Source organism: Bactrocera dorsalis, chromosome 5, assembly GCF_023373825.1.
Source record: "Bactrocera dorsalis isolate Fly_Bdor chromosome 5, ASM2337382v1, whole genome shotgun sequence".
Classification (NCBI taxonomy): Eukaryota; Metazoa; Arthropoda; class Insecta; order Diptera; family Tephritidae; genus Bactrocera; species Bactrocera dorsalis.
Genome location: NC_064307.1, coordinates 47371560 through 47398224, shown reverse-complemented (window position 1 = coordinate 47398224; position 26665 = coordinate 47371560). Strand labels below are relative to the sequence as shown.

Genomic DNA, 26665 nt, shown 5'->3' with positions numbered 1-26665 from the left:
TATATAAAGAATCTTTTTTATTTTGTGTTTCAGAATATTTGGGGTGTTGCAATCATTGCAGACGTAGCACGCAGTTTTATTTTTTATTTATTTTTTTCAATTTGCATTCTAATTGCATTACCAATTAAAAAGAAAATACAAAAAAATTATATTTAGGGTAGGATGTTGACTTATATCAGAGCGATGCCATAATAAATGATCTATGGTGACAGGAAGTTGAAATGCAGCTACCAAGACTAACCCATATAAAAGCAGACAATGTCCACAGAGTGCGTTCGCCGTAACGGATAATATATCAAAGGTTATGCTTAATCGCACCCAATTTAGTATAAACAAATTTCATTAATTTTTCTTTAAATCTATAATTTTCAATACTTTATATTTATAAATGCTGTGTTTTTCTAATTTTCATTTTCTTATGGTACATGTATACTTATGTACGATTATACTAAAAATAATTATTCCTTAATCGAAGTATTTAAAAATATATTAAGAATTATGTACATGGTTTAAAACTTCCATTTTCAACTTCTCCTGCACTTCCTCTGGTTTCTTCTGCAGAAGTTCGTCTAACATCGCTAAAAACGCTTTATTCTTGGACTCCTTCTTAGCAGAGAACACCTTCTCAAGAGTCCCACATAGATGATTGAAACTTTCATGTGTATTATTCTTGCTTTCCTGCACTTGCGCTGGTTTCTTTTGCAGAAGTTCATCCAACATGACTAAAAATGCCTTATTTTCGGGCTTTTGCTTAGCAGGTTGACTGCAAGGTTCGTGCGGCTCTTCGCCTAAACGTCGACGCTTTGGCGCTTTTTTGGAAGTAGGTGTCTCGAAGCTGCTTTGGCTATCATTTGGCTCACCTGTGTCCTGTTGCAATTCCATCCATTCGCAATCGGTTGTTCGACATGAGTCGCTCTGTGTTGTTGCAGGTGAATAACTGGAAATTGACTGGTCATCGATGCTCGATTGTCTTTTTGATTTCATTCTACAAATAATAGTGAATTATCATTATCATATTAAAAGTTGGGCTGGGATTTAGAATAGCATCCCCGGATTTCGGGAATAAAATGGGTATCATTGGAAAGGTGACGTTCTCCGCGCCACTCTTCAAAAAAAAAAAATAATAATAATAATGGCAACCATTTTCTTATTGTGCAAATGCAGAGAATTTAACTAAAATAAGATAATTAAAATAAAGCTTTATTTACAACAAATATTAAAAAAAACAAATATATAGAAACGTTATAGTGAAGTGTTAGTTAGTGAAAAGTGCATAATATAAGTGAAAAAGTTATTCACAATATACAAATTATCAATGTAAAAGTTGTCAATTTTTCAACTTTAAATGCAAATATCTTTAAAACTAAAAGTCGGCGGCAATTATATATTTACATTTTCGGGATCTGGAGAACGTCACCTATCCAGTGATACCAATTTTATCCCCGAAATCCGCGGATGCTATTCTAAATTTTACCCAAAAGTTGAATTGCAAATATACGTATTACTTACTTTCTAGGATTTACATGTTTTGTTAAAAAACTCAATAACTCAAAGTAGCACCACTTATTCTTCTCTTTCGCTGCAGATTCTGGCTTCGATTGCTGCGACACCACCTCTCGCACAAATCTGTCACGTAGCGACTTCCAGCGTTGTTTACACTGCTCCACTATTGAAGGAAGGAAATACTTAGGAAATAATCGTTATACTGGCACTTCAAAATAACAAAAACTAACCTGAGGCTCCCGTTGAAATCGCTGCTGCCACCCATGCTTCCTCCTTCAAATATTGGTTACGAAAATCTGTTGAACTTCTATCAAAAAGGCACGGATGCCTTTTAACGACCTTAATTAACTTCAACTCCATTATTTTCTCTGAAAATTATTGAACGGTATCGTATGTCAGAACTATTTTTTATTGTAGTTTTATTTACGTTTAAAAATCGTAAATATAACTTTCGCTTCGCTTTGCTTCACACTTTTGTTAGGCCAGATAAATTCGCTGTACACACAAAAAAATTCCAGGCGAAGCAAAGCGAAGCGGAACAAAATGTTGGGTTTCGAAATCAGCTGTTTTTTGATACTAATTTTGTATACCTATTATGGCTGTGTAAATATACCGTATATGTTGAGATGGAAATAACAAAATATAAAATAATAAATGGTGGAGAAGCTTTTATTCTGACCTACCCTATGTTTGCTTCAATACGATGATAATAGGTTTGTTTCTCAATTGCTAACTATCACAAGCTAGCTAAGTTTTTGCTCGAAAAGTGTTTCTTAACCCAAAAAGAATAAAAGAAGATAGCACAAGTTAGGAGCGTAAATAACTGAGAGAGCTGCTAGTTTTTGCTATCATTGTTAAAGAGCATTTTGATATTTTCTAGCTAGTATTCCGGTTATTTACCTTTTCATCCTTACATTTTGTTCTTCTTCTTACAGCTTGTAGCAGTTATGAAACGAACCTGAGTAATGAATCTCTTTAATTGGAGAGAGCGCTGTCAAAATGTCAATTTTTAAACTATTTGATAGTGTTGCCACTGTAGGAAAAAGTTTTGCGATTTGTAGGGTTTATTTTCGGTGAAATCACTCATCTTTGAAGGAGCTACTGTTAAATATACTCATTAACAACCTTTTCCCCAAATAGCGACTTAAACAATCGCTAAAACAGCAATAACAACAACAAAAGTGTGTTCTTTTATACACAAAAAAATGCGTATTGATGAATATATATTTGTGAATATCCTTAAAAACATTTGCAATTTTTTCCGTATGTAAGTAAAATGTTCACATAAACATTATTGCTACATAAATTTATGAAAACAAATGCGACTAACACAAAAGAATGTATTGAGTGAGAATGAAAAAATGCTCATGCATATGTACATACGCGGCACACGCCTGAGTCCACTCGAGTGTACTTATTTGTATGTACATACATACATACTTATGTATGTAAAAATCTGATGGCCACTAATTCAAAGGAATACGGTATTTTTCGCTATAATATACTCAATATCAGTGGTCCATGGATTTTTGAATGCCTTCCATTCGCTTTGCAGTTGAATGAAAGTATTATCCTTGCAGCGAAAACGATATACTTGTGTTGTCACCTTCTCCGGCACCTGTATGACCATTTTATGTGACTCGGCCAAAGCAGGGATATCTTCATGATGGAAATAGTCATAAAAGCTGGTGCCGAGCATCTCCTGCGGCAAGAAACCAATGACCAATGTCGCTCTAATGAACAATTTTGGAAAATTTTTAAAATAAATGATAAACCATTCTCATTAAAACACATACCTTTGATCTATGAATAGGAATTTACCATCTACGGAATGTCTTGAGATGAATAGCACATGCCTTATATTGGGATGGTTGTCCAAAGATGGGGGCACATTGGATTCTAAAACATTCGGCGGTATTCTGCCAATAGCCACCAAACTGGAGTGATTCGTCAGATTATCTTCACTCTCACTATCTTGTTCTTCGTTTTTAATCGGTGTCCATGACTTCAAATAACCGGTACATTGTATAACGCGATATTTGTGGTCGACGCTCAGCTTGGACTTTCGCTTGGTGGAGCTGCGAGAACTGGAGGATGTGTCGGATTCCTCTTTAATTTGGTTATTGTTGGATTTGAGTTTCATGCGACAGAAGAATGAGCGGCGCGCACCCGGACAGAGACGACATAGACTCTGTGGAATGTCGGTTTTGACGGGTAGCATAGCTGAAAAAATTAATATTTTTTATTTTAATTGTAAGTGGGTGGGCTTGCGTACTTTTTGCATCAATCAGCCGATCGCGCGGGCAAGGATCCAAGGAGGATAATTGTTCTTTGACTTTGGCCACATCCTTCGGATGTAATATGTCAAACCAACTCTGCCCTAGCAGATCCATTTGCGAGCAATTCAACACTTGTGACACCGACTCCGAAACATATAAAATGCGTCCACGGTCACAATCTACCACAAAAAGAAACCCCTCAGATGCCTGCAGTATCAACATTTTAAGCTCCTGATCTGAGAGAAACGATGGCTTGTAATCACCACCACTGTAGGGATGCACGCTGCCGCGTATGCTGCGCAGGTGTTGCACTGTGGAACAAAAAATTTTAACATTTTGTATAGATAGTCTACTAGCTTATATGCAACCTGTATATTTAAGTACGGTCAGCTTATCTAATTTGCGTGGCACCACATGGCACATCGGTATCATGGATGAGAGCTCATTTATGTAAGTGTTCATTTTGTCACGGCGCCGCTTTTCGATTTCGCTGTGGTTTTGCCTATAAATTAATACAATAATTGGCATTCGATAAACAAATGATAACACATTTTTATAATTATCATAAATAAAGATTTGATTCATGCTTACTTGCGATTCTCATCCGAAGTGCGCGCCGACTTGGCATCATCGAAAGTCTCATCGTCCACCTCGTCCATTGCGGCGCTGTAAACACTAATTTTGGATGTAAAATAACTGGACAATGACTTTCTTGTTTGTGTTCACAATTTATTCGACCACAAGTACATATATTATTCTGATAGCACGTAGTTTTTCCGGCTTCTTTGCTTATAAAAACAAAACCACTGCCATATGGTTCAATTATGCCACATACTGCGCCCACTTGTAGCGTCTCCTTGCCTTTTTGTAATAGCTATAATTCTTATAAGTACACTTATATTCAACGGGTTCAGGACAAAAGTACAAGTTTTGATAAACCTTTTAAGAAATATATGGTTGACTCTTTGCTCTTATTAAATATTTTCACTAAAAATTTTACTTTTTTTATCCCCTCTACTGACTTATTAGTATACAATTTGCGAGAAAAAACTCAACACAGCATAGCGCACAGTTTCAGTCATTACGAGTAATGGAAAAATGCATTTGACAAATGGAAACGACAGCTTTGAACTTTTCCACAGCGCAAGCGGGTGGTTGACATGTAGCGGAGGGTGGCAGCTAGCCTGTCTATGCATTTGCATTGTGAATAAGTTGGTAGCCTTTCACCCCTCTGCTTTGTTTACAACCATGACAACCCATAAAATAGTAAACATTGATTTGTGCGAAAGCTCTACACTCGCTGGAATCAGCGCTTGGCATGCATTAAAGGGCTTTGCACACTACCAGGTAAGTGATTGCGGAAGAGCTTTTAGAAGCGGGCAATTTAACATTCGTTAATCAACGGGTGGAGATTTTAGTTGTCCATATTTCTAACGCAAACATACAAAACTGCAGTCAAATTCAATAAAATAACTAGAAATTGTGTTGAGGTAATAATTTTAAGTAAAATTGATTAAACTCACTTTATATACATACTTACATACGTATGTATAGCATAAATTAAAAGATTTCTTATACAAGTGAATATTTAATAATTATTTTAAATGTCTAATGAGCATACACTGCAACGGTATATCGCAAACGGTATCCTATACAAGTTAGTACTTGCATGCCATCAATACAGATTTAGGTTTAGAAAAGATAAACTAATAACATTTTGAAAAATAAAATAACCAGATAATAATTAGATACATGTACATATGTAAATATATTATTAAATTAATAAAAATAAAATATTTTATTTAATTAAATATGTACCCTAAATTATACATACAACGAATGCAAAAGTTATTTCAAGTTAAGTTTGTTAATTCCGAAATAATTGTAGTTCTTTTATATTCTCTCCTTACAAATTTAATTTTTGAAATATATGCTGGTATTAATGCGACGCACCTTTTCGGAGCTGCCGTTAATTACGCAGACCATAAACATTTAATATTATTTTACTTTATAAATATAAATAAATTCACTGCAATTGGGGGATGCTGCCGGCAACCCTTTCAACTTGGAGTGCTAGGATCGCCAAATGTATTAATTGCTGACGACACTGCTCTATTGTCGTCAAGCCAGTCTCCTGTTGAAGCAACTAATTTCGTGCAAGAATTGAATAAGATACTGTTACGAATTTACTCTTGCTAGTTTACTTTGTTAGGTTCGTATCTCTGGATTGACAAATAAAATCAACACTGTTTAATTTAATTCAACAACTCTTTATTTCACAACTCGTCTACACTATAGCAGTTTACTCTTAGCACTGATTGATTACGTTGGCGCTGCCACGGCTTATATAGCCACGCACTTCTCGCTGATGCCGACGTGTCCTTCTAGAATATCGCGTCTGGAAATTACCAGAACATACGGCTATAGCCACGCACTTCTCGCTGATGCCGACGTGTCCTTCTAGAATATCGCGTCTGGAAATTACCAGAACATACGGCGCCAGACGCAAGCAGACAGTCGCGGCGCCAGACTCAGCAATTGTTTAACTAGACAAGCAGACAGTGCGGCGCCAGATGTCTATTGTTTCGACAAGCAGACAGCCGTGGCGCCAGATGTCTACAACAAGACAAATGCTATTCCATATACCTACAGCTATTGTTCATAATCAGGGATGCATACAAATACAACTTAATACTACTTTTTGTAACACTGCCCTCCACTAAAGCCTAATCGTCCCGATTAGGCACAAATCCTCTTGAACCAAATGGGGCGAGCCTCTCCAAATGTACTACTTTCATTTTACATCGTGCTTTCCCATTTCTTTGTATGCGGTATACCACGTCATTAAGTCGTTTCATCACCATATAGGGTCCTTCCCAGGCTGTCTGCAATTTCGGGGACAAGCCTTTCTTTCGAAGTGGATTGTACAACAGGACCAGATCACCTTCTTCAAAACCTTTTGAATTTGCCGCTTGATCGAACCGGTCCTTCATCTTATTGCTCATCAGATGCGTATGCTGTCTTACCATTAGATGTAATTCATTCATTTCTTCCTTTAAGGCAGAACAATAATCTCCATCATTTCTTACAGCTGTAGGATTCGTACCAAACTTAAGATCAGCAGGGAGTCGCAGATCAGATCCGAAAATAATCTTTGCTGGCGTGTAACCAGTTGTCTCGTGCTTCGCTGAACGATACGCCAACAGGAACATCTGGATGCACTTGTCCCAATTCCGTTGGTCTTTATCAACGATTTTCCGCAGATGTTCTTCGAGCGTTCGGTTGAATCTCTCTACCATCCCATCTGATTGTGGGTGTAACGCTGTTGTCCGTGTCTTGTGGATGCCCAATAATGTACAGACTTCTTGGAAAATGGAAGATTCGAAATTCCTGCCTTGATCTGAGTGTAATTCGACGGGCACTCCGAACCTTGTTATCCAATTTTCTACAAACGCTTCGGCTACTGTCTTCGCTTCCTGGTTTGGTAAGGCATATACTTCTGGCCATTTACTGAAATAGTCCATGACAACCAGTAGATATTTGTTTCCGGCCGTACTGGTTGGGAACGGACCTGCAATATCCATTGCGACTCGTTCAAATGGTGATCCCACGTTGTACTGTTGTAGCCTACCGCGACTTTTGGCTTTAGGACCTTTAGCTGCCATGCACTCTACGCAATTACTTATCCATTCTGCTATGGAATCTCGACAACCGATCCAGTAGAACCGTTGTTTAATCTTCTCTATAGTTTTTGTTATTCCAAGGTGCCCTCCACTAGGTCCATTGTGATATTCTTTCAATACTTTTGGGATCATGGACTTCGGTACTATGATCAGCAGACGAGAATGTTTGCCATCTTTGCTTTCCCAGGTACGATGAAGGTATCCATTAACGAGGTTTATGCTGTTCCATTGGGCCCAATATGCTTTTGCAGTTGGACTCTCGCTACTTATTTGTTCCTTTGGTGGTCGTACCCCATTTTCTTTGGCCATTACCAGCTTTGCAAGATCAGGGTCCTCCAGCTGATTGATTCTGATGCGGTGAGGAGTCCAATCATCTTCAGGTTCTATATTCAGTAATCGCACGTCGATTATACCTTCTTTTCCTTCTGATTTGGAGCAATGTTTACATTCCAGTGGACAAGGGCGACGTGATAATGCATCCGCATTTTTGTGGTGAATCCCCTTTCGATGTTCCGTTTCGAAGTCGTAATTCTGTAATCTTTCGATCCATCGTGCAATTTGGCCTTCCGGATTCTTAAACTGTAATAACCATTTTAATGCTGCATGATCAGTCCTCAGCAAGAATCGTTGTCCATACAAATACTTGTGGAAATGTTTTACACATTCCACCACAGCTAGTAGTTCTTTTCGCGTCACACAGTAGTTTTTCTCTGGTTTCCCGAGCACTCTGCTGTAATACCCAATTACTCTTTCTTGTCCGTCGATGAGCTGAGACAGGACACCTCCAATTCCATAAGCGCTCGCATCTGTATCCAGGATGAATTTCTTTCCAGGTATTGGATAAGCTAACATCGGCGCCGTACAAAGTAGTTCCTTAAGCTGCTCAAACGCTTTTTCTTGTTCCAACTGCCATACAAACGGGCGATTCTTCTTTGTTAAATCATGTAAACTTCTAGCCACGTTCGCAAATCCAGGTACAAAACGGCGGTAATACGTGCATAAGCCGAGGAAGCTGCGGAGTTCATGTATGTTGGTGGGTTGAGGCCAATCTTTAACTGCTTTTATTTTTCCTTCCTCGGTGTGAATCCCCTCAGTTGACACTTTATGTCCGAGATATGTGACCTGCTTCTTCCATAATGAACACTTTTTGGGATTCAAGCGTAATCCGGCTGATGCTATTCGCTGAAAGACTTCCTCTAGATTTTTCAGATGATCATCAAAACTTTTTCCCATGATGATAATGTCATCAAGATACACCAAACATGTCTTCCAGTTGAGTCCTTTTAACACATGTTCCATCAGTCGCTCGAACGTTGCAGGCGCATTACATAACCCAAATGGCATCACAGAGAATTCCCATAACCCGTCGCCCATACTGAAAGCGGTCTTTTCACGGTCACATTCATCAATCTCGACTTGCCAATATCCACTTTGTAGATCTAATGTAGAAAACCATTTCGCTCCAGACAAGGTGTCTAATGTATCGTCGATTCTTGGTAGAGGATAACTGTCTTTCTTTGTGACGTCATTCAACTTCCTATAATCTACGCAGAAACGGGTGCTACCATCTTTCTTTTTAACTAAGACGATAGGTGAGCTCCATGGACTTATTGAAGGTTCGATTACACCGTTTTTGTGCATGTCTTCAATAATTTTGTTAGCATCCTCACGTTTTGCTAGTGGAACCCTACGCGGAGCTTGTCGGATTGGTTTAGCGTCTCCAGTATTTATGCGATGTTTGACAATGCCGGTTCTTCCTGTGTTTCCTTCGTTTGCAAATATGGATGCGTATTTTTCTAATAGTTTTTCTGCTTTTAATTTTTCCTTTCCATGCAGTTCGTTCAGCAAATTATTTAGGAGTGTAGGACTTATCTGCTGTGGCTCAATAGTAGGTTTCTGTTGTGACCGTTCGCATCGTGCTATTGCACTTATATTCTGGCACTGTCCAATTACGGCTCCTTTCTTCAGACTTATAGGCGTGTTGAATTCATTCACTACTCTGACCGGAATGGTGGCGTCTTCACTAGTTTTCACAAGCGTTCTTCCTACCAATATGGGTGTATCTATTTTTGTTGGTTCCACAATCCACAACTCTTCAGTCCCACCTCCTCCATTCACTTTAGCCCATACAATCGCCTCAGATTTTGGTGGAATACTCTGATTATCATCAACAATCACCCTCTTACTTTCAACGTTGGTCACATATCCGGTGTTTATAGGCATCTCCATGTTCTGGCAAAACAGCATTTGCTTGTTTAAATCCAAAGTAACCCCGTGATCAATCATGAAATCTACTCCCATTATAATTTCATCCGTGATTTCTGCTACGATGAAGGTGTGATTAACTTCCAGGGTACCAATCATCACTTTGCAAAACACTTTTCCCGCGACAGCTGCTTCCTCCCCGGTGGCCGTTCGAAGCTTGCAACCGACTAATGGTTCAACCGTTCCTCTTACCACATCCGGTCGGATAATTGAATGTGTGGCACCAGTATCCAAAGTAAGCGTTGACAGTCGTCCATTTACGATGCCGTTGATAGTAAGATTGTTGTCATGGCGACCTATTTGTGATATCGAGATGGTGGGGCAAATAGTTGTGGGAACCAGCTCACGCCCCTTTGAACTGTTCCGTTTTAGTTTAACGACTTGTGAGATGTGGATGCTCCGTCCTCGTTATCTGTTGGTTGTTTCCGTTTTGATGGGCTTACTTTTATATTGCAATTTCGGGCAAAGTGACCCGCTTTTCCACAGTTGAAACATCTTCCTGTTGTATTTACTCGCGGTGTAGCAATTGCCTTCAGAGTCTTCAATATTTCTTCCATCAGCGCCGGTTGTTCCATTTCAACCCTTTGTACTTTGTGTGCTGGTTTACTTAGTAGGGAAGCTGTTTCCTGTGTGAGGGCGTGCGAAACCGTTTCAGCAAACGTTCTTTTTGGCAATGCATATGTGGCGCGTTTGGTGTCCACATCACGAATTCCATTTATGAAACATTGAATTTTTACCCTCTCAATGTAATCCACAGGTGCATCTGCATTTGCCAAATGAGCCAGTCGTTCTATTTCAGTTGCGAACTCTTGCAATGACTCGTTCATTTTCTGACCCCTATTTTGCAGTTCGATCTGGTATATTTGTTTCCGGTGCTCACTACCATATCGTCTTTCTATCGCACTCATCAATGCCTCATAGTTGTCCCGTTCACAGTCTGGAATAGTCTGAAGGATTTCTGCCGCAGGCCCTTTCAATGATACAAACAAGGACGCCACTTTGTCCGCTGCATTCCAGTTATTGGCCATTGCTGTCTTTTCAAACTGAAGTTTGAAAATTTGAAATGGAATACTTCCATCGAATGTGGGTGCCTTCAATCTTGGATTATTTGTTGATGGTGCAGGGCCATGCAGTTGCAGTTCTCGCATCCGATTACTCAAATGAAGAACTTCTGATTTCAAGTTTTCTTCGTCATTTTTTAACGTGCTTAATTCGTGTTCTAATTTTGAAACTTTCTGTTGCACTTGTGTATTACTTTCTGTAATCTGTTGTACCAAACGCTTTTCTAACTGCGTATTATTTTCAGTCATTTGTTGTGTAAGGCGAGACTCTAACTGTGATGTATTTTCAGCTATTTGCGTCATTTGCTGTGCCAGACGATTTCCTGTTTGCACTGCATTTTCTGCATTTTCAGCTATTTGCTGTGCCAAACGATTTTCTGTTTGCACTGCATTTTCTGCTATTTGCTTAATAGCCACTAATAGCATGTTAGTGTCTACACTTGATGATGTTCGTTGTTCTTCTAATTTTTCTTCTACCTTTGTAGAAGTTCCTGGCCCATCAAATTCGAACTCGTCCACATTAATTCCATCCGCTTCCATTGCTTCACGTAGTCGTGCCTGCAGATCCGCCTTTTGCCCGCTTATCGGCAAATTACGCTCCTCCAGTTCCTTTTTTAATTGCTGAATTCTCAATTCTCCGAATTTAACCATCTTGAATTTGGATTATTTGACAATCCCACTTCTGACACCAATTGTTACGAATTTACTCTTGCTAGTTTACTTTGTTAGGTTCGTATCTCTGGATTGACAAATAAAATCAACACTGTTTAATTTAATTCAACAACTCTTTATTTCACAACTCGTCTACACTATAGCAGTTTACTCTTAGCACTGATTGATTACGTTGGCGCTGCCACGGCTTATATAGCCACGCACTTCTCGCTGATGCCGACGTGTCCTTCTAGAATATCGCGTCTGGAAATTACCAGAACATACGGCTATAGCCACGCACTTCTCGCTGATGCCGACGTGTCCTTCTAGAATATCGCGTCTGGAAATTACCAGAACATACGGCGCCAGACGCAAGCAGACAGTCGCGGCGCCAGACTCAGCAATTGTTTAACTAGACAAGCAGACAGTGCGGCGCCAGATGTCTATTGTTTCGACAAGCAGACAGCCGTGGCGCCAGATGTCTACAACAAGACAAATGCTATTCCATATACCTACAGCTATTGTTCATAATCAGGGATGCATACAAATACAACTTAATACTACTTTTTGTAACAATACAATTTTGGTTAGATTGCTGGAGAATGAAAGTAAACGTGAATAAATCAATGCATGTTTCATTTACATTAAGGCGGAGTGATAGCCCTTCCTTGCTTCTAAATTACAATGCTATACCTAAAAGTGATAGCGTTAAATACCTCGGCATGCACTTGGATAAACGGTTAACATGGAAACAGCACATACAAGCTAAAATTAAGCAATTAAAAATAAATACCAAACAACTGTATTGGCTACTCGGATATAAATCGCCGTTACATCTTGAAAATAAATTGCTATTATGTAAAGCCATACTAAAACCTATCTGGACCTACGGTGTGCAGCTTTGGGGCACTGCTTGTAATTCAGATAATGAAATTTTACAAAGATTTCAGTCAAAAACCCTAAGACTAATTACAAACGCCCCTTGGTTTATAATAAATAAAGCCATCCATACAGATCTTAAAATGCCATTTGTTAAAGCTGACATTAAAAGATTTAGTACAGCATATTTACGCAGAATTAGTTATCATGAGAATCCTTTGGCAATCATGTTATTAGATGACAGCAATGAAATTACTAGACTCAAGACCATATTCTAGATCTCCTATTTAGGAATTAAGTACTAAATATTTTATAATATATATTATTATGGTATTAAATATTAGTATTAAGTTTGTTAATACATGTAAGTACTAGAAATAAGAACATTTGATATGATTATTGTATATTATTATTGATATCACTGGATATCAATGATATAAGTCAGATTATAATTTTGTTATCTCATTTGCTTATTATTTTTAAAATAGATTGCAAATAAAACATATTAAAAAAACAAAAAATTCTTTTTATAACAGTAATAGGTAATACAAGGTAAAATGCAAAAAAGAAGTAAATAAAAATGAAACGAGTTTCAATAAATAGAAAAAGTTCAATTTTAACAAAACACATTTAACAATATATTAACACAATATTTTTTAAATGAATTTAAATATATTATTCTATATTTTTCCCCCTATGTGTAAAAATAAATAAATATTGTGCCTTATATTAAATGGGTTATATTTAAACAAAATAAATCAAATATAATAAAATGAAATGTAAATGACAACTAAATTTAGGTTTTTCTAAATATTATATGCCTGTAAGTGTATCAAAAAGTTTTATTAGAATTAAACGAAATTACATTTTGAAAGAATAATAATAGTTTTCGAGAACTGAAACTAAAATATGTTTTTAAAGTTCCAGAACTATTTTTTTTAGAATAAATTTCACAAAATTATAAAGGTATAAGATATATTCACACAACCAGTTTAAATGTTAATTTATAAATAATGAAAATAATAAAATATACTAACAAAATTGGGTTTCTTTATTTTTTGGACTATTTTTAGTCTTTAAATCAATAAACATATAATAAAATTCCCATATTCATTAATACATTCACATGTACGTTATGTTTGATTTTATTTTCAATATTAAGTGTTTTTAATAAATTAAAATACAATTTTATAAATGTCATGATGCTGCGCTTAATTTTTGTAAAACGGGTAAATTGCACTTTTTAGCTCAATACATATAACTTGAGCAAGCAATGGCATACGAACTTTTGGTTTTCTAAACACTAGAAGGACAACATATTTTAAATAACATGCAAACGCTGCGCAATAATTTCACTAAATATGAAACATGTGATCCAAACAAATACTAATGACCTGCATGTAACGATCCCACAGACAACGCGTTTCTTGATCTCTGCAAATGATAGAAATAATTAAAAATTTTTTTTATATAATTAATGCTTTTACCGAGCTTGTAACTTACCGCGAAATTTCTAAATCCAACACGCTTTGTGTTATGGCTGACACAAATTTATTTACTTGCTCTTTACTCCAACCATTTTGACGCCATGGTTCTATCAATTTTTCACACAAATCCAAAAACAAGTCACGTAACTCACGATTTCGATGCAAATTACAAGCAATGGTAATAAATGCACGCCAATAGGAGCTACAATTGAATTTTCGCGGTTAAAAACGTCAATTTTGAACAATAAATTTTCAATAGCTAATAGTTACCGGAAATTTGTATCCAGCTCGAAGTAAGCACGCTCCAACAGCACTGGCTTCAATCGCAGGCAAACGAGACTGTAAGTTAAAAAATACACTAATCAACACATTTTATAATTTGCCACTTATAAAGTACTCACTGTTTAATTTCCTTCTCTTTGTCGAGCAAACAACGTAGCTCACGCAAATCCAACAGAAATTCTTTGTCCATTTCGGTATCGTAATATTCGGGACCTGAATGTTGATAGGTATAGGTCCAGTAGATCATAATAGCTTGTGAGCAAGCAAACAAGTCGGAGAAGGCCAAGAATTGCAGCTTCTTTTTGGAAGTTTCAAAACGGAGGCAGGCAAGAAAAACAATTGAGGCATATTTTCTAAATAATAGGAAATTGGAAATAAAAAAAATATTTTTAAGTAATTGCGCTTTTGTCTACATATACATATAGATATATTTAAAGTTTCTTGCCGATTACTCACTTTGCCAACTCATCGGACACGGAAAATAGTTGTTTAATATTGTTTGTGATATTGCCTGGTAACTCCTCCACAGCTTTAAAAATACGTTTAACGTTGTCAAATTGTCGTCTGCAATTAAAAATATGATATCAGTACATATAACTCTCCGCAGCGAAATATGCAACAAACCTGCATGACTTCAATTTGACGCAAGTCTTTTCCGACACTTCATCCAGATCTTTCCTATAACGACTTGACAATTTTTTGCCTAGAATTTCACGTGCCACTAAGTCATCGATGGAGTAATACCTGAAATCGTTGCACAATTAATTAAAAAATATATTGTTAAAATTATTGCTTACTTTTCAATAATAAAATCACGCGTTTGTGGCTCCAACTGAAAACACGATTGTTCCAGCAATTTGGTAGGTGCATGCAGCAGACGCTCTATCAGAGAGTAAGTGCGATAATGGTCGAGCACTTCGGAGGCAATAAGATCAATTGGTGCGCCAAAACTGCTGCCGAATCCCTTCTGTTTCAAGTAGCAGACGGCCTCGCTCGCTAAAATGGTCAACATAAGAAAATGCAATCACTTATACAAGTAATTTCTTTGAATACTTACACGAAAAGCCCTCTATCCATAATTGGTATATTTCTGGGTCCACTAATGTATAGTTGGATATGAATACATCCACGTCCGCCAGCATTCTTCAGCAGAAAATAAAATGCAAAAAATGCAATAATTGAAATACTGCTCCTCTTATCAATTGAAAATATTTTGGCACTTGTTTCTTCTCTTTCGTTGACAGCTGTTTGCCATGTTTTGTTTTGTTCCACATTTTCTTTGTTAGCGCACCAGAGTTGCTAAATTACAGTACACTTAATTTTTTGGGTATTTTTCATTGAGGAATTTTGGTGGTGCGTTATTGTTTGTTATTTAAATAATGGCTTATAGCCCTGACAGACGACCAAAATTAATGCGCCTTAAGCAACGCTAATGCGAATTGAAATTTTATGGTGACAGACGGCAGGCTTGTGCATTTAGACAGCTGATAGTGAAATTTGTTTCTTTATTAAAAAAAAAAAGTGATATTAAAATTAATAAAATAAATTATTAAAAGAAATTTTGGTAATTTTGGAAACTCAATATAAATTTAAGGAAAAAATTCGTTTATTATTGTCTACGTTAAAAGATAATAGAGTGAAATTAATAGCAATAATTGATTGTAATGCGAAAAAAGTGTGCAAAAAAGTTAAGAATATTGGAAAAATGGATAGCAAAAGTGCGACATCTGTCAAAAAATGCAAAAATCGGCCATTTTTGAGCAGTGCTGCCTACTCAAATTTAGTAAATTCAACCAAATGCACGGAATTCTTGTGCATTACAAACTTGCATTAACATGGGTCAAATGCGCAAATAAACGTAAATTAAGCCCGCTAATGCATATTAGCGCTGTCGTCTGTCAGGGCTATTAGATTTTTAAAACACTGGTTTTCAAATGACGTTGAGTTGTTTGGAAAAGAAGAAAAATAGGTTATAAAATATCAATTTTATTAAAAATTAGAAGTTAATTTACCAAACGATGTTGGTCACACTGCGAAGGTTATATTCTGTGGCGAATACGCGTAAACCTTTAGTACTACTTACCGATTCAAATCGAGTTAGATGACCGAGATAACAACTTTTGACCGGATAGAATTCGGGGCAATGCCGGTAACATTATTTTGTTATGGGATTTGATATACGTAAAGCCTGATCTGCTCCGATTGTTAGGCACGTAGTAATTTTTGTTTAAAGGTCACGAAAAGTGACATCAGGTTCTTCCGGTGAATGAATTAGGGTATTGCTTGATAGAATTGGAAGCGTCTCCAGATTCCTGCAATGCCCAGACAATTTTTAACACATGGTTGACCGAACTTCGGAAACGTCTAAATTTTAACAAACAATGAACGCACTCCTCGACTCCCTTCCAGCAGATGGCGACCTAGATGGTAAATCCGCCAATTGCAAGCGACAAGTTTGGGGAGAGACTACAATGACCCTTGCGTTTTATTTGTTAATAGAGTACACTCCTACCTATTCAGACCAACCCTGACTTACTCAACATACATATGTAAGTCCTTTGTGTAGTAGAGTCGCGTGACCACCAACTTCCATTAACCCGGCTCAACAATGTTTGTTTTAACGGGATCAAAATGATACTTGGACCTCACTCACCCCTCCGATTATTCGAAAGCTCATTCAGAAATCGGAAAAATCCACTCAAATTCAGTCAGAGCTTTTAGGATTTTATTACACCACTTTACAACACTATATACCACACTACAAACGGAAAACGGTTTGCGCGCGCAGGAAGCTTTTACTACACAAGTGCAAATAAAGAACAACAAATGTAAACAAAGTGAAAACTTATGAATGAAATTGGCATTGCAACGACGCCGCTTCGCACAAATTCAACACGCACCGCAAAAACGAAGTGAGCACTGGTGGGGTGCGGACTTTGTTGTTGGCGCTATTTACATGCCTTGGTATTCGCTAGTTTTGCCGGTTACAAAGCGCGCCAAAGCACGCCAAGCGTCGCATGGGAAATGTGCGTGTAGTGGTGGTGCTGAGCTGTGAGGGTGGGCCCCCTCGGGTGGCACATGCCGACGCACATCACACTGCAACAACGCAGTCCACATACGCACCGTCGGCCGTGTGTTGGGTGCCGATGAGCGGGTTCATATGATATGCACACATATACAAATATACGTAAGCCACGAACTGACTATTAAATGGGCTTGAGTGTGTGCTTTGGCTGGCTAAATGCTTGTTGGACGCGCATTGCTTGGTGTCGCCGCATTCAGTTGCGTTTTGTCGTTCGTCGACAGTGGTTGTGCGTCTTCAATTGAAGTCTTTCGGTGATTTTAGTGTCGTGTTGTCTGGTACGTGCCGTCGCGACTGTGTTAACGGTTAAAAGTGTAATGAATACAAGTAAAACCGAAAACAAAAAATACAAATTTGTTGTTGCTAATGAAAGTGAAATGTATTAAGCAAAAATAAAAGGCAAATATATAATATTCATAATATGAATGTTTGTAATAAATAATTTAATGCAAAAATGCAGCGAAGCGCCTTTAACTCCCACACACACGCACACATACCTACATAAGTGTATATAGTGCATAAATGAAATGGAATTTAAATAATGTTTGTTTCTTTGCATTTGACTTTTATGAAATATAGTTTTTTACTGTTGTTGCTGTGTGCCATTGCATTGTTTTAGGTTTGAGCTTTGCAAAAACAATAAAAAATTACAAAAATAAAAATAAATTAAACAAGTTGCTGCAATTTTGTTTCGAGTTCTTAAGTGTGTGTATGCATTTGTTGTTGTTGTACTTTTTTGTGTGCCTTGCAAATTTTCTTGCACTTTTCAAGCGCGTTCAACAGGTGCTTTGCCAGGCAGCAAGACAAGGCCATTAATTTTTTTTGTTGCTTTTGCGTTCTTTGTTTGTTTTAGTTCTATTAAATTGTTGTTTATAATATTGTGCTACCAACGTTTCGGCCTGTTTGCTTTTGTTCTTGTTTGCACAATTTCTGACTGCATTTGCTTTTGTTGACAAGTTGCGGAGCGGAAAAAAAACTTTGCTTGAAAAAGTTCAAACACACCACACGTACTTATGTACATATGTATAAGTCTATAAATTTTTATAAGAGTATCGCAAAATTATTCTTGTTTGGTTGTTCCTCGAAACAAATTATTATTTTTTTGATGTCACAAGCAAGTGCAACGATCAACGATTAGATACAGTAAAATTAAAGAAAAAAATATTTGTAAAAAATATAAATATGTATATACTTATGTATATTTCAGCATAGCTAAATGCTAATGCATACTTATACATTTTTGCTCTAAAAAACAGGCAAAAATTTACAATTTTTTATTTGTTTTTCTTTTTCATTATATTCACTCGAACTTTTTTGTTCTTTCTTTTTTGCGAAATTTTTGAATTTCATGCCCGTTTGTACATTTACATATTTTTGCGAGAGAAATAGAAAGGAACCAATATTTTGCATAATTCTTAATTATAAAGATGCACTTTAATTCTGAAATGGCAAATTGGCAATAACAATAACCATTAACAATAAAAACAATAATTCAAGGAATTAAGTGCATACACGTTTATGCAAAAATATCGAATGACGTCAAACAAGTTTAATTTTTTTAACAAAAAATAAAATTTTTGAAGCTAATTTTAAGCTCAGTTCACACTTATAACTCTATTTACTCAGGCCCGCTTTCTTCTAATTATTTATGGTTGGTATTATAATCAAATAATTTGTTATGTAACCTCTTTAGAGAACTTTCCATTCCACCCTATTTTGGAAACACTTTCTATGAAGTGATATTAATTGTTGGGATAAGAAATTGACGCTGGGATCAGCTCCGGAGAATATTACTTCGTAAATTTTAATTTTTTCGGATTAAATTGTACATTATTTGACGATATGAATTCCATTGACTCTTACGACTTTATCAGAGATATATCTTATGGCAAATAGATCTTGAATTTTTCATTAGTGACTATATTTCTACTTCTCTCAATTCACTACTTGTTCGCACACTTTTTGTTTGAGTTATGAGCTCTTTCCAAGAAAATTTAATAACAATTGGCTAAATATACATATATGGGCAAATCCTGCGTTACGCACGCCACATTCGTACGCGTTTTCGGATTGAAATATAACAATTTTTTGGTCTTTCAAAAGACATACCTTCAAGTTATACACAGTGTTTAGTGGGATTTGAGTGTACTTTCGAATGTCATCAAAATATTTTTTGTAACAGGTTTAAGCTGCGAAAAATTTGATCTCAAAGTATTGTTACGCATGCTACAAAAAATGGAAGTAGCTTTGAAGGTTGAGGTATGTTTTCGTAATTTTTAGCAAATTTTGTATAATAAAGCACACCAAATGAAATACCTTAAAGAAAGATGAAAATAAGAGAATTCTAAAATAACTTAATTGCAGCCAAAAAATTTTGTAGTTTTTTATCAGTGGCCGTGAACCCAACGTTACGCACGCTACGTTACGCACGCTACAGTTTTTCCAGTAGTATATAAATAAAAACAATTGTATTTATTTTAACAAAACAATTTATACTCTTTTTTTAATAAGATTATTTAATTCATATTTTATGTTTATAAATTTATTTATTAATATATATATGTTTATAAATAAATTTTATGTTTTGCTGAATCTGCCGTTAGTGCTATTTCGAGCTCATTTTCATTAAGAAATGAAAAATAATGGTTGCTTTTTATTCCGGGAATGCTCTTAACGTTAGCCCATCTCTCCGAAAGAAATGCAGTTGTATTTTTTATATATGTACTGCTTACATATAAAATAGAAATACCATTTATATTAATTTTTGCCAATTTAAAAAAATCATGGGCGTTATTAAGAACAATATTCTGAGCTTTCACCATTTGTCAAATTTTTCTCTTTATGACAGCTCCAATTCCGTCTACTGCACCCTTTCCGTGAGCAGTTGCAAAAAAATTCCACTCAAAGTTGGTCAAATCTAATTTTTCTTTAAAAAACGGTATAATACTCAAAATGAACTTGTTTTTAAATTGACTTGCACAACCATCAGAAAATAAAAATAACTTCGAAATAGCGTTTTGTTCTTTAAGTTTCTTAACATCATATTTATTGTGTGACAGCTGATCGCTAGTAATAGCAAATGATCTTGTGCAATTGTGCAACCAGGCAACACAAGTAAAAATGGTAACTTGGGAGTAACTAAAATGTGCAGACTGAATTTCATTTTGATTGAGGAGCCTATAGTTTTCCGCAAAATCGACTTGCAGAACAGCTTCATCTTGTTTAATAGAAATTTTTCGGTCTTGAAAGTATTTTTGTTGAGTCCTTTTGACGTAAGTATGCAGTTTAAAGGAAGGTAACTGAGATTCCAATTCATTAATCAAATCAGTTATTGGTCCTTTCGTATAACTAATGATGATGCGTTTATCAACGATTCTCCAATGCTTCCATTCAGTAAGCTCTTCGAGTTGATTAATGTAAATCAAAGGGACGAAAGCATCTGTAATGTTTTTAATGCACTTGTTGCATTCATACCTCATACAAACTTCATTGGTTTCGTCACAACACACTTTTCTTAAAAAATTACCGAAGTTAGATGGGAACATACGAAAAATGCCAAACATAGCTTCCAATAAAAATGAAAAATTGGCGTGAATCTGGCAAACACACATGTTATGTGGAAGCTTACTAGACAATTCCACGTGTTTTGGTCGGTTGTTATGAAATTTAGTACGTGAAATATTTGTTCAAGGAAACGTTGTTTTAAACAATTCATATGCTTCTCTAATTGTCATAACCATAAATCTTTTAGACATTGGAAGGTTATTTGATTTTGATATAAGTGTGCACTTTCTTCCGGCAGTTTCCGTAGAGATGTCATCATTAGTGTAAAACTCATAAATCATTTTAACATTTTCGTCAACCGTATTTTTTGTTTGAGCTTCTTCTTCCCCTTTCAATTATTTTTTTGTAAGCATTCTAATAATTTCCTTTTTTTTGTTAATGTCTTTTGGTAACGCTAATTCCACTTTTTTAAGTCCTTGTAAAGGGTATTTTTGGACTTATATGCACCATCCAACGATATTATTGGTTGCTCTTGTTGTTTTTGTTCCTTTATTTTCTTTCTATAAATTTGCATACGGTTTCGGTGGTCAGCCTTTACTTTTTTTGACAATGAATCATCATTTTTAAGTTTTTCTTTAAGATTTTTTCTATAAATTTTCATTCTTTTCACATTTTTTTAACGTTCCATTTGTGTTAAGTTTTCACTGGATTGTATTTTTTTGCGATATTTTCGAATACGCTCTGCACCCGTTTTCATTTTTTCAACTGTTATTATTAAATATTATACTGTAAACAAACAATTTTCTGTGGTACGAATATGCCGATAATCTAAAGTGACACTGAAAGATAATTGCAAATGATTCAAACGAAACCAAAGGCGAGACAACGTGAAATTTACCGTTTAAAAAAAACGCTAATCGGTACGATTATAGTAGGCTAAGAATAGTAGGCGAAGAATAGATTTAAGAAGCAAAGTGATAAGAAAACACAGTAAAAATTGCAAAGGTTTCTATTATAATTTTTGTGAGAACTCAAATCGTTACGCACGCTACAGAAATGAATATGCTGTAATTTTTTGGTTTTTAATTGTAGAATGAAAAAATTTTTTTTTCTTAAAAGCAGGATATTTATTCAAATTAAAATTATAGATGATTTGTAAAAAAAAAAAATTTTCTACTCACAATATAAAAAAAACCTAATTTTCCGTTACGCACGCTACATCGAATTTACCTGGCATTTCATACCAAGTTTTAATGTTTCCAGAAAAGTAAACGAAATTTTTTTTTACAAATTTTAAGGAGAATTGAGTGAATAACAATATGGCTTTCGATTGGACCATCTATTTTAATACTAAAGCAATGATGAACACGTAAAAAATTTCACTTTTTTGTATAACACCTGAAAAGACCTGAGGTAGGGTAGGATTTGGTAATAATTTTTGTATTAATCATCATCGAAATAATTTTTTTTTTATAAATTTATAAAATTGGATATCTATTCTAATGCTCCATTAAAAAAAAATTAGGTTGGATTAAGTTCAAATATTTTTGGTTGGTAGACAGTTTCTGGGATATGCCCATATAATAAAAGAAAATAGTAAAAAATGTTCCGTGTTTCCGTTTAGTATATCAAGTTATTGCCATTTTATTTTGTTGATTTTTCCTATAGTAAACAGAAAATTTTCATTCTACCAGAGAGATAATAATAAGTAGTAATAATAAAAGATATATGAAGGCTAGTTTGAGGGGCCTATTTTATGGTTAGTTAAATATCTCACATATTGATACATACGATGCAAATTCAATCGGAGTGTCGAAAATCCTTATATTACTTACATTTGAGACCTTTCGGACTGGTTGCACTTAGCTTTGGTATTAAATTATGTTCTGAAGTCAATTAATATAACGATGATAATTATATTTAGGTGTTAGTTGATAAGGTAAAGACGAATCTCAAAAGCTTCAATGGGAATTCACAAATGTCAGGGGCTCTTTAAAATTTTATGGTTCGTTTTAATTTCTGCATTATTTTTTTTTATTTATTTTAAATTCGATCTGATAGCACTCCAAACGTCCTTTTCTCCCCAGGCTGTTCATTTCTCTGAACCGTTGATATCGGAATACTATAGCATACAGCAGGCATTCAAACTGAACGACCAAGGTCAAGTTCTTGTGACGAAATATCTTCACGAAATTTGGCGTGGATTGTTGCCCAAAAAAACACTCCAACCTGCGAAAAAATTTTTTAGATCGTCATTCAAACAGACGCAGCTTTTCTTGTTTAGAAATCATCTTTAACTGAAAATCCCGCCTTAAGAATCATATTAAGCGTTATTGCTACTAAATGTTTTTAGTGTTTTTTACAAAAAAAATTTCAAACGTAGTTTTCACCATTTTTTATTGCGTCACTGGAAGCTTCGCACGAAGATTTGTATCCAATATCTATAATTGTAAACTTGGAATCGCCCCAAGATTTATGTACCTTCTTCAGATTACCGAAGTGCAAAGTGACAAAGAAAGCAATCCATTAATAATAAAAAGTGAAAAAGCTAACAAAAAACCGGTGAAAAATGCTAACGATTTGTTTGCGAAGGCCTCTAGTCGTGACGTGCGCCGCCTTTATCACTGTTTGTGGTTTCAATTTTCCATAGCCCATTTCATATACTGTGCAAAAAAAATTCGTTTAGCGAGCAAATAAAGTGAAATTAATAAAGTTTGCTTCTCGGCTTGCGCACCTCGCAATTCTTAATCAAACTCATGTATAAGTATGTCTAAATAAATTTTCAGCTAAATGACTTCAAATACTGGTAATTTGTACATAGATAAACCGCTAATATGAAATAGACACGTTATCATGACTAAAAATAAAAGCACAATAACAATAAAGTCCAAAAATATAAAAAAATGCAAAAATAAAAAAATATGTAAAAAGTTCAAAATTAAAAATTCAAATAAAAGCGTGAGTCTCCAGCAAATTTGGCTAACTAACTACTCAGTATGATCAGTATGAGTGCGTGTGCCGTCCAGTGTGCGTCCACAGCCCCCGCTTCACCGCCACATTGGTTATTTTCCACTTTTAGACTTTTAATGTCTTCGCAGAAACGTGACAGCAATTTTAATCGCCTAATTTTGTGTGCACTTTTCCGTTTTTATGCTCAGTTTGCCTCTACGTTGAACTAATTTCTTTGCCATGTGTTTATTGTCTTTGCTTCAAATTTTATTAAAATGTTTATATTTTACATACATACATACATACATATGCTTGAGTGTGCGTGTGTTTGGTTGTTGTTTTTGGACACATGTGAAAAATTAACATTTCGTCGGTTACACGATTTCATTTCTCAGACGCAAAACTTTTGGCGAAAAACTCAGATGAAAGTGAATACGAATAAAAAGATTGTGTGCGAGAGAAACAATATTAATTTCTTGGCAAGTGACATTAAATTTATAATATAAAAATATATTTTGGTTTAATTTATTTTAGCGCGAGTTGGGAAAATTTTTTCTGAATCAAAGTGGCAAATGAAAAAATTAAAAATTTATGATTCGGTTGTATATATGAGTGTCGATATGAATATAGATAAATAGATATGTACACATACATACATATAAATATGTTCAGTAAATATACAAAATTATTTATTAAAGTGTCACAAAATTGAAAATATTAAATATTATAAAAACATATAAAGATAAAATTGCAAAAAATATACATACATACATATATACTATGTCAATACTTCAAGTGAATCACCAACAGACCGATCTAACTGACTAAAAGTAGTACATGTATACATATGTACGCATAAAAGAAGAAATAGCTGCTGGATCTACAAAGGTACGTATTGAAAATAGGTATATCATTAATACAAAATTATATAGATTATAAAATTTGACAACAACAGTCATAAAAATAAATTTAATTTATTCTGGAAAATGATTGAAAGTCTGAATATTCTGAGGATTCGAAACAATTCGAAGTAAATAATTTTTTTGTTGATTTGTGCGTTCAAATTTTGAATTCTTTGACGATATGAATTCCATTGATTTAGCATTTTATGAGTGATATACATTATTGAAAAAAGACTGGACTTGTTTTGGGAATATTTTTTATTTACTCGTTTTGAATTCACTACATCTGTGCACACTTTTTGTTTAAGTTATGCCTCTTCCCAATATTACCCAAATTTAATTGGCAGAAGGTATGGACGAACATAACTAATTTTTATACCCGGATCTCATAACGATAAACGATTGTCGCTTAATTTTTTTGAGAAATCCCTGATTATATGTATATTTAATTTTGCTAAGTTATCTCACGGTAAATATTTGCTCGAAATACAGGAAACCGGTTCATTGAAAATCCCTATATTAGCTGTATGAAAGCTAGAGAATTTTATACATTTTCACCAAAATAAGATTCAAATAATTAAGGTATCCCTTAAAAAAATTACTGCTATTTATGGTATAACATCAGCCCTACTTCGAGGTCTTCATATTCGGTATCTGAGGTTGTAAAAGTTTTCGGCCGATTTCGACTATTTTCATAGGAGGTGCTACACCTTAAAGACCATTTCCAATACTTCGTTGGTGTTTGAATGCTGCAAAGTGGAAGTAATTAGTTGGAATTTATTATTGTGTTAAAGGAAGTAGGCGTGGTTGTAATTTATTTCTTTTTCAAACTGCGGTAATATAAGGATGTGAAAGGAAAATATATTTCTATTTAAAATAAGATAAATAAATAATAAAAAATGTTTTGAAAATGGAATCATCGCCCAGAAGGGAAGTTCTTATGCATCCTTATATCTAGTTCGAACCTCTTACCAAGTTAACTATCTATTCCTGTTTATGGGGAATGATTTTGGTTGCGAAAATTCGCCTCAAGAGAAGCGTGTAAAAATCGAATGTCCCAGTTTTTTGCCACTAAGCAGGAGGGTTTCTAGGAGAGTAGCATTATGATAATCTCTTAAAAATTACTAAAAGTTATCGGACAAAAAAGTGCATATTTTTATTAATCGGATAATTGTAATTATGCCAGTTAGAACCTTCAATTTAATACAAAAATAGTCGAGTGCTTCTGTTACTAGACCTATTACAGGGGAGTATAAAAATTGGTTTAGGCGTCGTCAATACCTTAAATATTAGCGAAACCAATTAAGTGAACGAAGTAGAAAACCTTGAATTCTTCTACATACCACCCTAATATATAAACGTATGTTCTATTACATATATACATAGCTATATGCAAATACATATATCAGAAGGATAGGGAGTGCCGAGTAAATTTTACTTTACTCTGAATTACTAATTCCAAATATATGTAGATAAACAACGTGTAATCCATATTATCGGCGAGACAATTAGTATATTTTATGGTTTGGCTTTGTATGACTCACCGGAAAAAAGCATAGCAATTTTCGACCATTTTTTATTCGTCTTCGTAATTGCTTCAACACAAAACTGACACATTTTCCATTTCATATTCGAATGCACCAAAATTATGTGCAGCTCTTGAGGCTCTTCGTTTAGGTGACGTTTCTTGATGCAATTGACATATGCCAAATGTTTGTAAAATAAAAATATATTTTAAAAGGCGAAAATTTCAGTAAAGGCGGCGCCAAACTCATTTATGAATGTAGAAATAATGAAGTAAAAATTATTTTAGGGCATTTCGAAACGCATATACCTCGTGAATGAATATGTGAGAAATCATAGATATACATATAATTATAACACTTTTCTATTTAAGCAAGTAAAAATAATAATTTTTGATAACATTTTCGGAATACAATATTTTTGCCTCCAAATCAGTGTGGCTCCAATTTGGAAGTGATTTAACGTGACCGTAATCAGTCTGGGGTGTTCGTGCAAGCAAATAACTGCGACAATATTGCGGCAGTGTTGTTTTTCTGCAGATACTCAGTTGATACTTATATTGCAACATTTTTGCGTCGAATATGATGCCTTGCTATACTGCCGCAGTGATTGAG

At 35.1% G+C, this 26665-nt stretch overlaps 4 protein-coding genes across 8 annotated transcripts in view; 1 reads left to right on the top strand and 3 right to left on the bottom strand.

Moving 5' to 3' along the window:
- Positions 1-346: 346 nt before the first annotated feature.
- LOC105224281 (uncharacterized) lies at positions 347-2354 on the bottom strand. 3 transcript variants are annotated; one of them, XM_049457771.1, is made up of 4 exons: positions 2187-2354; positions 1734-1871; positions 1510-1666; positions 347-985 (listed from the first exon to the last, which is right to left on the bottom strand). In XM_049457771.1, exons 2-4 carry the CDS (start codon positions 1861-1863, stop codon positions 490-492), a joined length of 783 nt encoding a protein of 260 aa, XP_049313728.1. In that variant the 5' UTR covers positions 1864-1871; positions 2187-2354; the 3' UTR covers positions 347-489. The 3 variants fall into 3 exon arrangements, with proteins under 3 accessions (XP_049313728.1, XP_049313727.1, XP_049313726.1); XM_049457770.1 differs by having other exon boundaries at positions 2094-2198; XM_049457769.1 differs by lacking the exon at positions 2187-2354 and adding an exon at positions 1931-2083.
- Positions 2355-2687: 333 nt separating this feature from the next.
- LOC105224282 (protein cycle) lies at positions 2688-5128 on the bottom strand. Its single transcript, XM_011202324.4, has 5 exons — positions 4374-5128; positions 4151-4284; positions 3779-4093; positions 3300-3726; positions 2688-3236 (listed from the first exon to the last, which is right to left on the bottom strand). Exons 1-5 carry the CDS (start codon positions 4439-4441, stop codon positions 2975-2977), a joined length of 1206 nt encoding a protein of 401 aa, XP_011200626.1. The 5' UTR covers positions 4442-5128; the 3' UTR covers positions 2688-2974.
- An 8302-nt stretch (positions 5129-13430) lies between these two features.
- On the bottom strand, positions 13431-15323 carry LOC105227872 (acidic fibroblast growth factor intracellular-binding protein). Its single transcript, XM_011207447.4, has 8 exons — positions 15148-15323; positions 14888-15086; positions 14715-14834; positions 14547-14654; positions 14210-14443; positions 14079-14147; positions 13825-14010; positions 13431-13755 (listed from the first exon to the last, which is right to left on the bottom strand). Exons 1-8 carry the CDS (start codon positions 15230-15232, stop codon positions 13677-13679), a joined length of 1080 nt encoding a protein of 359 aa, XP_011205749.1. The 5' UTR covers positions 15233-15323; the 3' UTR covers positions 13431-13676.
- Positions 15324-17361: 2038 nt separating this feature from the next.
- Positions 17362-26665, top strand: part of LOC105224279 (speract receptor) — a 125025-nt gene continuing 115721 nt past the window's right edge. For 2 of the 3 annotated variants that reach the window (XM_049457754.1, XM_049457755.1), the window contains exons 1-2: positions 17362-17551; positions 24160-24513. The gene's annotated coding sequence lies outside the window, so the exon portion shown is untranslated. The remainder of the gene's footprint in view (positions 17552-24159; positions 24514-26665) is intronic. The other variant, XM_049457756.1, reaches the window with a different exon arrangement.